The sequence below is a fragment of the Dromaius novaehollandiae genome, chromosome 3, assembly GCF_036370855.1.
Source record: "Dromaius novaehollandiae isolate bDroNov1 chromosome 3, bDroNov1.hap1, whole genome shotgun sequence".
Lineage (NCBI taxonomy): Eukaryota > Metazoa > Chordata > Aves > Casuariiformes > Dromaiidae > Dromaius > Dromaius novaehollandiae.
In genome coordinates, this window is record NC_088100.1 from 87,258,204 (window position 1) to 87,270,407 (window position 12,204).

The 12,204-nt window shown below is 37.3% G+C and overlaps 1 protein-coding gene across 2 annotated transcripts in view; it reads right to left on the reverse strand.

Moving 5' to 3' along the window:
- Positions 1-271: 271 nt before the first annotated feature.
- The window catches only part of PLD5 (phospholipase D family member 5), a 192,567-nt gene continuing 180,634 nt past the window's right edge, over positions 272-12,204 (reverse strand). For both annotated transcript variants that reach the window (XM_064509376.1, XM_026102629.2), the window contains one exon: positions 272-11,666. In XM_064509376.1, coding sequence (XP_064365446.1) covers positions 11,431-11,666 — 236 coding nt within the window. In that variant the 3' untranslated portion in view covers positions 272-11,430. The remainder of the gene's footprint in view (positions 11,667-12,204) is intronic.

The following is a 12,204-nucleotide window of genomic DNA, read 5'->3' on the forward strand; positions in this document are numbered from 1 at the left end:
TCTATAAGTGTCTCAAGCTGAAAAGAGTGATCCAGAAAAGCTATGGTCCGGTAGCTGTAAAGTTTATCAGATGTCCACATTCACTCTGTGCTAGTATTGTTTAGACTTCAGTCGAAATTGGAAGCAGCAGGTGGTTTGTCAGTGTCTTGCCCAGTATGCCTATAGCACATGTACCTACAGAAGATTGGGAGCCAGGGGCCCCTGTGTAGGACTTAGTGCTCGTAGAAACAAGCACTGACTGGGACAGACTAGAAAGAAAATAAGAAAAGCATTATATACTGAAACAAAATTCTTTTATTTCAGTGCAGTACAAAGAAACAGGAGTTACTTTGCTTTGAATGAAAATATTGAAACTGAAAAATGAAGCAGATGAAATACGTTCTGTGTAATACTATGAATCCTTGGATATCAAAGCGGTGAAAAATGATGGCTCTGATGCTGCAGCATTAAAATCAATATTTACATAGCTTTAATGCATTACTCTTTCTTGATTTAGTGTTTATATCATTGGTAACTTAGTTTGCAGCAGTGTAATATATTACCCACTTTCAAACACTGACAGTGCCTTAGCCACAAGTCCTTCAGCCAGTGACTTCTTCACCTTCAAAATGCACTGGTACAACAGCAGCATTCTTCTGTACCAAACCACCTCCCAAAAGCCCCAGCAAAAACCCTGTTAGCCTCTTTTTCTTCCAAAAGAATGAATCAGCTCAAGTCAGTCAGGTACACTGAACTTTGGTTACATTTAGTAACTCTGTAAACAGTGGGCCCAATTTACCATAACATAATATGAACTCGTTATATTAAGGGTATGAGAATGTATTGTTAAAAAAAGGTTGCTACATTGCCTGTCAGCCTGCAGCACTGAACACAATAGCTGCTCAGTTTTAGACTCTTTTAAGTCAGAGCATTAGTTTTCAAATTGAATCAGGATGGGTCTCATCTGTTCTTCTAGTAAAAGTAGGATGAGTTACATTTTCAAAGGTATCAAAACTTACTGACATAGTTTGCAGCAGAATTGATAGCCCCATTTACAGGCTCCGTGATTTTACAAATAAACATTAATTACACAGGTATTGCTGTGAACCAAGCACATTGTCTAAAGGAAGCACATTGCTTGCCAAGTTTAAAAGTCTTTATCTAAGAACATGTTTTTATAATGGATTTGAATGGTTGCTGTATAAGTTACTAAAATCATATGTCTTCCTGGTTGCACTTTATACCAACACAAAAAATGGATAAACATGCAGTAAAATGTAGCATCATTAGAAAATAATGTGTAAAAAACCATTAGGTATCTCATATTAAAGCATTTACACTGCATAGGCATTCATATAAGGATATAGTATAATAAAACTCATCAAATATACAAGCATGCAGCAGTTACCTTATATTCACAGTTCTAGAAATGACCACACATTGATTTCCTCAAATATAAATTGGGTTATCCAAAATAGATTTTACAGCCACTCTCCTTTGCAGTGGCAAACTATGTTCTCATGTGTGCATTGCAGAAACTGACCTATATAACAGGCCTAAGCTATGCCACTGTACGGTATGCATCTGTGATAAATACTGTGTTCTGTAGTAGGAAGGACAATGAGAAGTTACCCATACCTCTCATAGTAGAGCTTGGAGACTACACAATGCTCAATAAATAAACAAAATATATAAGCATATTTACTGTATTCTCCTTGGAGAGTAACACTGCAACCTTGCCACGTATCTAGCTACTGCATAAGCTGGCCATGCAGTTTTCGAAACAAGTTTAGACAGATTTTTCTATTTGATGTTTTACTCCATCAGAGCAAGTAAACCTATATAGTACATATCATTTTTTGCCCTGGATACTTTACAAAGGACTCCTGCTATTTTTAGATTGTGGGGGAGAAGGGGGAAACAATGCAGTGCCAAAGTCACACCCACAGATTTAAAATAAAATATGTTTGCAGAGAAGTTTCTTTTCCTAATTTACTCTCAGAAGGTGTTGATATATAGTGGTGAGTTTAAGCTCTCTAGCTGTCACAAGATAGAAGTACCTAGGTTAGACCCCTCTGTGGCCAAGTGCCCCCTGGAGGGCAAAGTTGAGGTCACGTGGCTTGAAGTAGTCAGCGGTTTTGACTTGCTTGTCATTGCCTAGCTTGGCAGGTTAACCTGGTATGTGTGACTACAGGACAGCAGCGAACAAAATTTTTTGAGGTAAGGCTTGCGATGAAGTTGTGGGTTTGCAAAATTGGGCTGTAGGTCTTGATTTTGGTTTTGGACATCCCAAGGTGAAATGGGATTGAGAATTATGAGTTAAAACCCATTTCAGGTATTTCTTCCCCCTTTCAGGCATTTTTTTCAGTACTGCCTGTATTCTGCTTTTTCCCTGGTTGCCCTTGTTTTCATATATAACAAGGTTTTTTGGTGCCTTCTAATAGCATGTGTGTTTGCTTTCCTTTTCTGAGCACTTCAAGTAAAGCTACTAGAAGTAACCCTGTAGCACATCACAACACCAAAGATGCAAGCTACAGGTTCACTTGTAGGGATTTGTCCCTGTGTACAAAGGAGCAAGGGATTCCCACAGAAACAGCATGTAGGAAACGGCTCAAAAAGGAAAAGAGCCAGATGAGTTGGAGGGAAGGGTAATGGAAACATTTACTAATGAAAAAAGTGTGTTTGTGTGAGGGAGTGAGGAAAGGGAGGAGGAAGAATTGAGTTCAGACATTGCTCCTTGGTTTTATAAAAGTGAGCTTTGGCAAATGTGTGAATAGACTGCTTTGGTATGTGCTGTCAGAAACTTAACAGAATGTTAATGCACTTCTATGCTGTGGCTAGAAGTTTACCTCTGTAGGTCATTATTTTGAGTCTGTTGATGTGTGCACATTCACATTTTCTAGCAAAGGACACATGGCCTTTTCCAGTAAGTAATGTAATAACTATCATTATTTCTTGTTAGTCTTATTTAATTGTAGAACAACTGTGGAACAGGTCATTATGAGAGATGTTCTTAGCTCTTCTGACACAGATACCGCTCTTCCTCTGAGGATATGTTTCTGTGCATGTATGGAGAGCCGCAGCTCCATATCTGGAATCTGATATAAGGACTTTGGAATCCGAGATGGATATGGGGGCATCTGAGTGCTTTTATTGTATCAACTGACACTTGGAAAATGGGCTCAGAATCTGTTTTAGTTGGCTGCTTCCTGTAACAAATGTTGCTTTTCTGCTGTTCTTCAGACATCTTCACAAAGATCTGTATGTTGACATCTGAATATACAGATGAGGAGAGAAGTGGCTATTTTTTTAATGATTTTTTGACAGTAGAATCTGTAAATACATGGAGAGCCCTTTTTCTTGCCTAACTCTTAAGCTGAATGCATCCATAGATGGACATAAGACTTTCAATGCCCAAACCTACTTTGCAAAACATATCAAAACTACTGTCTATTGCATCTCTGTTATATTAAGAGCAGCAGTTTAGATGTGGGGATTGTCCTCATACATAACAGTTGGCATTTTTATTTATAAATTTCAACTTCATTAATTTGAGGTAATTGCCTCCCCTTTTTTTCTGATTTTTGTGTGTGCTCGCACTCTCTTACTCTCTTTTTCTCTTGCGCCGTATGTGTGTGCGTTGGTAAAAGTGAGTACATGCTCTGTTATTTGATCTTGATTTCTTAGGCATTTTAATACTTACGCTAGACTCTTTGGGTCCCTGGCTGAATCTGCCATTTATTTTTCTCTCCACAGGCCTAAGTCTTAACTATCCTGGGAGTTTCTTAAAATGAAAGATTCAAGAGATTGCTGAAAGCAGATGTCACAGCTACTTGGAGTAGAGTAGGGAGGAGGAAGAAGAGCTCTCCTGAGAAGTCTGACAGTTTGTTACAAAGAAGGTGGTACTAGGCTGAGGCCCAAGTTTCCACAGGTATGCACCACCTTTTGAGAATTCCTGGGAGTTGCATGTGTAGGATCTTTGCTTTTTCTGGAAACCCTACCAGCTCTGGTTCTGGTAGAAGTCTGCGCTATTCCTTGGACAGAGGAGAAAGTACATTTCTCAATTTTCCCTGCCTTCCTCCTGCCCCCTCCCCGCCCCCCCCCAAGTGAAGAAATTAATTTAATTCCCAAGGAGGAGGAGCATGGTTAATGGGGTGTTTATCCTCTCACCTCCTCATGCTGAAGTTACCTGCACATTGCAGTCATTACAAATCTGGTTGTATAGTTAAAAATGGTTAACATTAGAATAAATGATGCCACCGGAAGAGGTATTTATATCAGCAGAAGGAACCCCACCTCATTTTAGATTTGCTAAACTTTTTATTTTTTTCTTCTTTCTTCTGTATCCCTTATTCTGACTTCTGCATATGGGTCTCACCAGGTGAAGAGTTATGTTAGGCACCTTCATGATGTGTTTGAACTCCTTTATTATGCTTTCTTGGGTATCACATTAGGTAAGGGGTTTCTGAGAGGGCAAAAGCTTGCTGAGCAGCCAGCAGGTTTCATAAGAAACAGATTACTAAAAATATTTTCTTTTGTTTTCTGTATTCCTCAGGCAATGACAAGTGAAAATCTGCAATGGACTGTTGAAGAAGCAGAAGACAGCAAGAGGGCAGGCAAGATTAGGAGATTGGCTCCCTGACCTTCAGAAAGAAGCAGCTGTCATTTCTAGGGAGCATCCTGCTTTTCTGCCAAGTTTTCAAGTTTTAAGAAAACCACAAATACAGGTAGAGTGTCCTTTGAAGAAATACAAATGCAGAATAATGTGGAATAACTGAACACTGAGCAAATTCACTTCAAAACATTTGTTAGCAAGTCAGTCATTAAAGTCTAGTGCCACATACTTCCATGTGAGGAGCTTCTCACTTTGTATGTTAAACGCTGGCTGCCTTAGACAACATTAGATATAAAGGTGCATGCCTGTAATCTTTTGACATAAATACCCTTTCCCCATTAATATCCCCATGAAGTTCCTCAAAGTTGCGTTTGAAAATTTAACAAGGGCTTCTCAGTCTTATGTACTTTATATAGTTAACATCTTTGCCAAAAGTTACTGTTTCATTTTAATGATTCCATTTGTCAAATTTGACGGCCTGATATTTGGGCTTAGGTTTCAAATCATCCAGTTTATGAAGAGTTCAGACTGATGAATAGCTATTTGACTTGACTATATTTGTGTACTGAGAGAACATAAACAAATGCTGCATGTGCTGTAATCATTTGTAGGCATGTGCTGTGCTGCAAATCCTCTGTTTATATTAGTGTGGGAAGAGTGCTAAAATTTTTTTTATGTACAAGAGCAAGCCCCATTTCCAGTACTGCTTACGTCACAGTGCCTGTTGCATAAAAACTGATGGGATCATATTTATCCTGATTTTTTTTTTTTATTCTCTGTTGAGTATCCTAAATTTGTGGTATTTAATGTTTTCCTCCTCTCATTCTGAAATCATTCATGGGAGGTCACCCATAGAGAGAAAGTAGAGTAGATGGATAAGAAATGCAGGATCTTGCAGTGGAAAGGACAAAATGAGAACCTAGCCCAGAGGCTTTAGGCCAGTACCCACTCTGTTGACCTAGTGTGATTCAAGTTGATTTGACCTCTGTCACTATTTTTTTCCCCCCCTTTCCTCTCTTCCCTAATTACATTTAAGCTGTTAAGGCAGGGACTGCTGTGAGATGCAGTGACCAATATGTGTTCATGCAACTCAGTCATGATGCAGATAATTTTTATTACTTACATTTGTAGTCATGCAGCTAAAACTTCTGTCAATAGGAGCACAAAAATCTTCTGGAATGCTATAGTTGTGGGCCATTTTATTATATTTTGTTCCATTCAGTAGCCTGTATCAGCTGTCAATGTTACTTCTGTTCTTAAAGTGAAGATTAACATGTTCATTTTACAGGATTAAAAACATTAGTGAGTTTATACCTCAAAAGCTGCAGTGTTGTATTTGTTGTGAATAAAATAGAGCAGACTCTGGCTAGTGGAATAATACACAACCAGAACTGAGTTGCACTTCTAAGTCTAATTTTAACAAGGTATAGAGAAATAGGCCACCGAGGCTTATCTTGTCCTATTTTTATGTTGAATTTTAAGGGAAACCTAACCTTAGTATGTTAATGGAGCTGTAGCATATGGACATGGAATAGAATGTGTTTTCATAAAAATATGAATTAAGTTACGCTGTTGAAACACTCAAGAAAACTGGATTGTTGCCTCAGATTGTCTTTGAAGACCTGATCTGAAGATAAGATTCTCAAAGGTTTTATTTGGATTAGCCCTGCATGGGCTTCAAACAGGAGATACTCTAGAAAGCTCCACTGTGTTTTAAGACTGGGGTTCATCTACTGACTTGAACATCCACACAGTGTAAAGCATATGCGTTCTTCTTTTCTTGTCTAAACTATTTTGAACAAAATCTGTTTTCTTCACGCTAGTTTGGCAAGCTTCTAAGGCATTTGTGCAAAGTGATAATGCAAGAGCAACCTGATTTTAACACTGAGAAATTCATAAATAACATCCAGCAGTAATTAAAGTGGAAAGTTACTGCTAAGAAACGCAACCACTCTACAGTATCAGTAGAGCTACCGTAATACGCAATGTTAAAGTGGAATATGTTTACTGGTGCATTCAACTTGGAGAAGTATGGCTGTGAATTTCAAATATACCAAGGATTCATCTTGCTTTTTACATAAATTGAATTGGATTAACAGTGATTTTTTTTTTTAAATGTGTATATATGTATAGAAAGTACAGGAGTGGAAGTGAAACGCAATGCTAGCAATTGCCATCTGGAAACATACTATGCATGTAGTCAATAATTTGTACTAAAATGAAAGGTTAATTTTGAAGTCCAGAATGGTTAACATAACTTGGTGGTCTCCATAAGGCCATTTTCAGGAGTCAAGTGCATGTTATTCAAGAGGGGGATATTTATAAAAGGCTTCATTTGAAGAACTAGAATAGCCAGCTGATGTTTTGCCATCTTACCGAGGAAGTCTGTGCTATTTTCAGCAAGTACACACTAAAGTCACAAAAAAAAAAAAAATCCTAGAAATTCTCTATCTGTATTTCTCCTTGGATTGGGGTTAAATGGCAGGGAACATCTACACAGAGCTTAGCTGTTCAGTTTTTATGTATGTGAAACTCAACACAGTGGTAGAAGAATTCATGGAGATAGCAGGAATGCAAATAATGGGTCGGTCTTAATGCTGAAAACTTCTTCTCAAGCTCTCCTCTGAACTGCGCATACAGCCTGGATTTACTGGAAGGAAGGTGAGGCCCTATATTGTGCAAACTTCATACCACACAGCCCCAAATTCAGTTCAAAGAAGATGCATTTCTTAGAAACAGTTGAGGAGAAAAAAATGAGACAAAAACTTCAGCCTGTTCCTGTCAGGGTACAGCTGTGACCATTATGAACTAGCACACAAGGTATGTTCTGTTGGGTCTTCAGAGAGAAAATGAGAGTAGCTGTCGATAGTTGTTCCATGCTTCAGGGGACTAACGAAGTTGTAGGCCTGCTCTGTTGCCTCTTTTTCTCCCTGTTTACAAAAAACAAAACCCAACACCAAAACCAAAACCCTAAATACCTACTTGTACCTAATCTGCAGCATTGTAAGAGCATATGCTATAGGCAGACAGAAGTGGTGGCCTGCCCCAAAACCTTACAACTTAGTATGATATGCAACATCTGTAAAGTAGGCACTGTGAGTTTTGGACTTTATCTTGTGCTTAAAGGAACTTCTGTGGCGGTGGTGTTTTAGATTTCAGCCGGATGTTGGGGGAAATTCAGATTTTACTTACTTTTAGACCTCAGCAGGACAGAATGCTTTGACCATGTTTTGGATCAGTTTGTAATAAAGGCAGGAGTAATTTTTGAAATTTAGATCTAGAACTGGACTTGGATAAAAACACTCAGGTTTAGGTGTGCTCTTGGTTGGGACCCACCTCTCATTCGATTTTTGTCTTTTTGTGACTCTAGTTTTACATATTAGCCTGTAAATGTCACAATGTGTAGTCTTAGGAAGCTCGCTGTATGCTTCAGTACTAGACACAAGACCTTAGCAGGACTTCACATGAGGAACAGTTAAACAAAAACTTGTGTATGAATAAGGCACTAGTAAATGTTTGCAGCAAACAACAATTACAGTATATTCTTTAAGAATAAAGCCGTTCTCTTTAGGAAATCGCCTTTAATATGACAGAGTTACCAATGCCAGTTAGAAGGGGGTTAGAGAAAGTGCATCTCTTGGATTATATCTATAAGAAACTACTGAATGCAAGCTCCTGTTGAAGTTGGAAATAGGCTGTGCACTGGAGGTATTCAGGAGAGCTAAAGCAAGAAAAAACTTGTCTAGATTCTGATCACTGCTAAACCAATGTGAAATAACTGTAATGGAATTGCTCCAAGTTTACATTGGTAGAAAGAACTGAGGTCAGAATCGAGCCTGCTATATCAAAGTTAGTTAAACAGTAACAGTGCTAACCCCAAACAAATAATTGGTTATGATTCCTTTTAACAGATTTAAAAAAGAATCTGATTTTTCTTTAAGTCTCTACTTGCTTAAATCCAAGGATGCACTTTCTTTTGGCTAACGTAACAGACCAAAGCCGCCTTTACTACTTTGGAGCTGCTGCCATTCTAAACAGTTATTAAATTATTAATCCATACTTTATACCAAATGAAACTTGTGCCTGCCAGTCCCATTGTAGAATGGCTGACCACTATTTCCCAATAGAAGGTGTCCATTCATAAAAACAGTGTACTGCTACTATTAAAAAAAAGTACTTTTCCATATGAGCTTTTTTCTCACTCATTGAAGCACCAGAATGTGTTTATCAAGCCAGTAAGAATGCACTTACAAACTAATGGACCCAGTTAATCTTCATGAGTGTATTGGCCCAGAATCTAGCCAGTGCAACTGCATCTGAATCACTCATTTGGTATATTAGATATAGAAGGTCAGTGGTAACTCTATAATCTCATGTTGTCACAGAATCCTGCTTTGAAAACAGACAGCTTAGCTTTATCATTTGACAAAATTCTGTTGCACTGAGTTTCTTCATTATTTGTACAAAACATCGTAGCAAAAACATAACACACTTCTAGTATCCATAATGCAAGAGGGAAAAATATTACATTGATTCATTCTTCTTGTATATTATTGCCATCAGATATTACAACTGACAATTCTGGATGGATTTTTTTTTTTTAATCTTATGTAAGGACTCAGTATTAAGTTCACCTCAAGCTTTAAAATTGCCCACACATAAGAGTCCTCCTGAAACTTCACAGATAGCTCAACCAGCTTAAAAAAAATTTCTTTTTCCTCTCCCTTTGACTATGAAAACTAAATTCATTGGTGGTGTAACTCAGCTGAAATCAGTAAGAGTTTCAACAGAAAATAATCTGCATTAACATTTATTTCCATTAAAAACATTTGAGGCATTCTCCTATGGCTGCTGTACTTATTTCTAAAATTATATACAGAACAAAGAAAAAACAGACAGATCTCTCCGCAGCAGCTCAGGTAATGTTTGTTTTCTCTTTAGACTCTTTTTTTGTTTGTTTCTTTTATTAATGTCAGAATATATGCTGTTCTTCACGGGGAGGGGGGAAGCTAATGAATTGCATTGGCTTATCTTAATATTAGCAAAATGTTATAGAGCATTAAAACTGTGGAATATCTTCTGCCAAAGTTGACAAAGATTTTAGAGAATGTTTTCTTGTTACTTCATTTTTTTTCATTGAAATGATCCAGATCTGGGAAACTCTAAAAGAAATGAACATTCTTTACCAAAATGGGTCTTTTGCAGACATAACTAGTTTTGAAATGTATCTCTAGCTGGTAATTGTCAAAAAATGGCATTCTCTTTTTAGGATTTCCTAAACTGTGCTTAGTTTAAAGTAAAACCTTCCCCTCCCCCCCACTCCCTCCCCAACCTTGCAGATTAAATCTGTGTCTTGAAAGTCAAGCTGGGTTTTTAACTCGTTCTTAAGATTAAAATAGTCCCTTGGGACATTCTTCTTTTTTTTCTTTCTCTGCTACCCTATGGCTTTCAAAGTATGCTTTCAACAACATACAGCCAGGTGAAAATGGTCTGCATTTTGGAAAAAGTTACATGAATGTTTTAACAAAATGCAGAATGCAGCTTGCTTTCATAGCCATATTTCTTCAGCAGAAGCTGAAAGATAGTAAGGAAACCTTTTTGTTAAGAAACTAAGCTGATACAGCTCAGGCTGGGGAAAAAAAATCATCAAACATTTGAAAATTTGTTTGTCTTTTTTTTAAAGAGCAAATTTGCAGTTTAGAGAACAGTTGCTTCTTGCTGCAACTGAGCCATGTTTGTAGAGGCACACTAATTAACACCAACTGAAACTGGCCCAAATGAAAGCATCACATTCCTGTTTGTGCTGATGTATTCACCTATATGGTGACATTTAAACTCAAAATACAACTTTGCAAAAATTTTTTGAAGTGATGGCTAGCAGAAAGTATGGTCATTTAACTGCTGTTGTTTGGTTTTGCACAGCCCTTGACCTTTCTAAAAAGCAGTATTTAATACTAATATATGCATTGGTTTAATCGTATGTACACAACTGCTGACTCTCAGTTGATATATACCTAAATTGGGAAAATAAAACTGTCAGATTTCAGGAAAAGTCAGTCCTTGATCTTTACCATACTCACAATACAGAGATTTTCATAGTTACATACTAGTATAATTAGAAGTAAGTGGTTATGCTGAAAGAAATTTGAATTACTTTGATAGAAATCCATGCATCTGAGAAGCTTTAGGGATTATGATGAATTGATTAGACCAACCCCCATTCATCAAAACTTTCTGATACTCTTAGGAGATGAATGCATTACCAGTCATGTAACTCATCTATTTTAAGGATAGTTAGAAAGCTTAGAGTGATACTCAAACTATGTGCTCAGAACTAATAAAAATCTGAGTGACTGGTCATTTATTTAAAGAGAATGATTTATATGGACAAATGTTTGCTTATTCCTTTAATGGGGGGGGGGGAAGCTCCCATCCACTTATATGTCAGTAATAACATCTCAGAATGCCATTTTGTAGCTTGAATATTGGTTCTGCCTCTGGGTTCGTTCTAGCCAGGATGGGGAAGTAAGGAAAGCCCTAAAACTGAAAATTTGATGCATGCTGTTATGTTCAAAAGTGGAACCTTAAAAGTAACATGGAAGCAGAAATTGTGTTCAGTGTCAGAAGTGACAAATTTGAAAGTCTTAAATAATTCAATATAGAGAATATAGTTTAGACATTTTTATATGTGTGCTTTTTCCTAAAAACAAAAAAAAATCCCCCAAACCAAACCCTTTTTTTGCTGTTTTTCTTTAAGTCTTTTTTCTGTAAGTATGAAATAGGGCTACACCCCACTGTAATTCTTCATTGCCATACTAAGCAGTAGAATAGTCTTTCTAATTCACATTGCTCATGGCAGTCTTATTTGATGTTGCTTTATTAAGTTTGTGATTAAAGCAGTTTGGGATTTTTGTTGGTTGTAAACTTTTGGCATAATGTGAATACCAGTCCCTTTCAAAAACAGCTTTGAGTTGCTTAATGATGCTTGTGCTGTTCCCCGCGTCTGCTTGGTTGATAACAAGGCCAGCTCCAGCATTCTGTGTAAAAGCATTTCCTACCCAATCAAAATTACCTATGAAGAAATGCAGGAATATACAATGAGTTTGTAACGTAGTTTAGGAGAAAAAGAAAAAAAAAGAAAACCCTCATCTGCCAAAGGCAAGCCAGCATGCTAAAGTATCATTCTCCCCAACACCTACCTGGAGATATACTAGACATATATGGAAATCAGTTTTCTATACTGACAGGAAAAAAAAAATCTCCAATCATGTACCAGAGTGTAGTCAGATGGTTTGTGCAAATCTAACTCTAATCCATCACAGGCCAAAACAGGTTCTTTCATTTATTCAAAACTAATTTGTTCTTCCTTTGGTATACATTGTATTATTACCCCATTTACTTTTCTCATCAGCCTTTTCAGTGCCAAGGATAAAAATACTTTTGGCTATATAAATGATTTAACATAGATGGGATGGATAATGGTTGCTCTGTAATGCTGAGCCACACCAAGAGATCCTTTACAGGTTACCAGCTGACAGACACTATTTCAGGAAAAGAAAGCAGATTTTATTGTTGTTTTAATCCAGTTACTACCCGCTTTGTTGCATGAA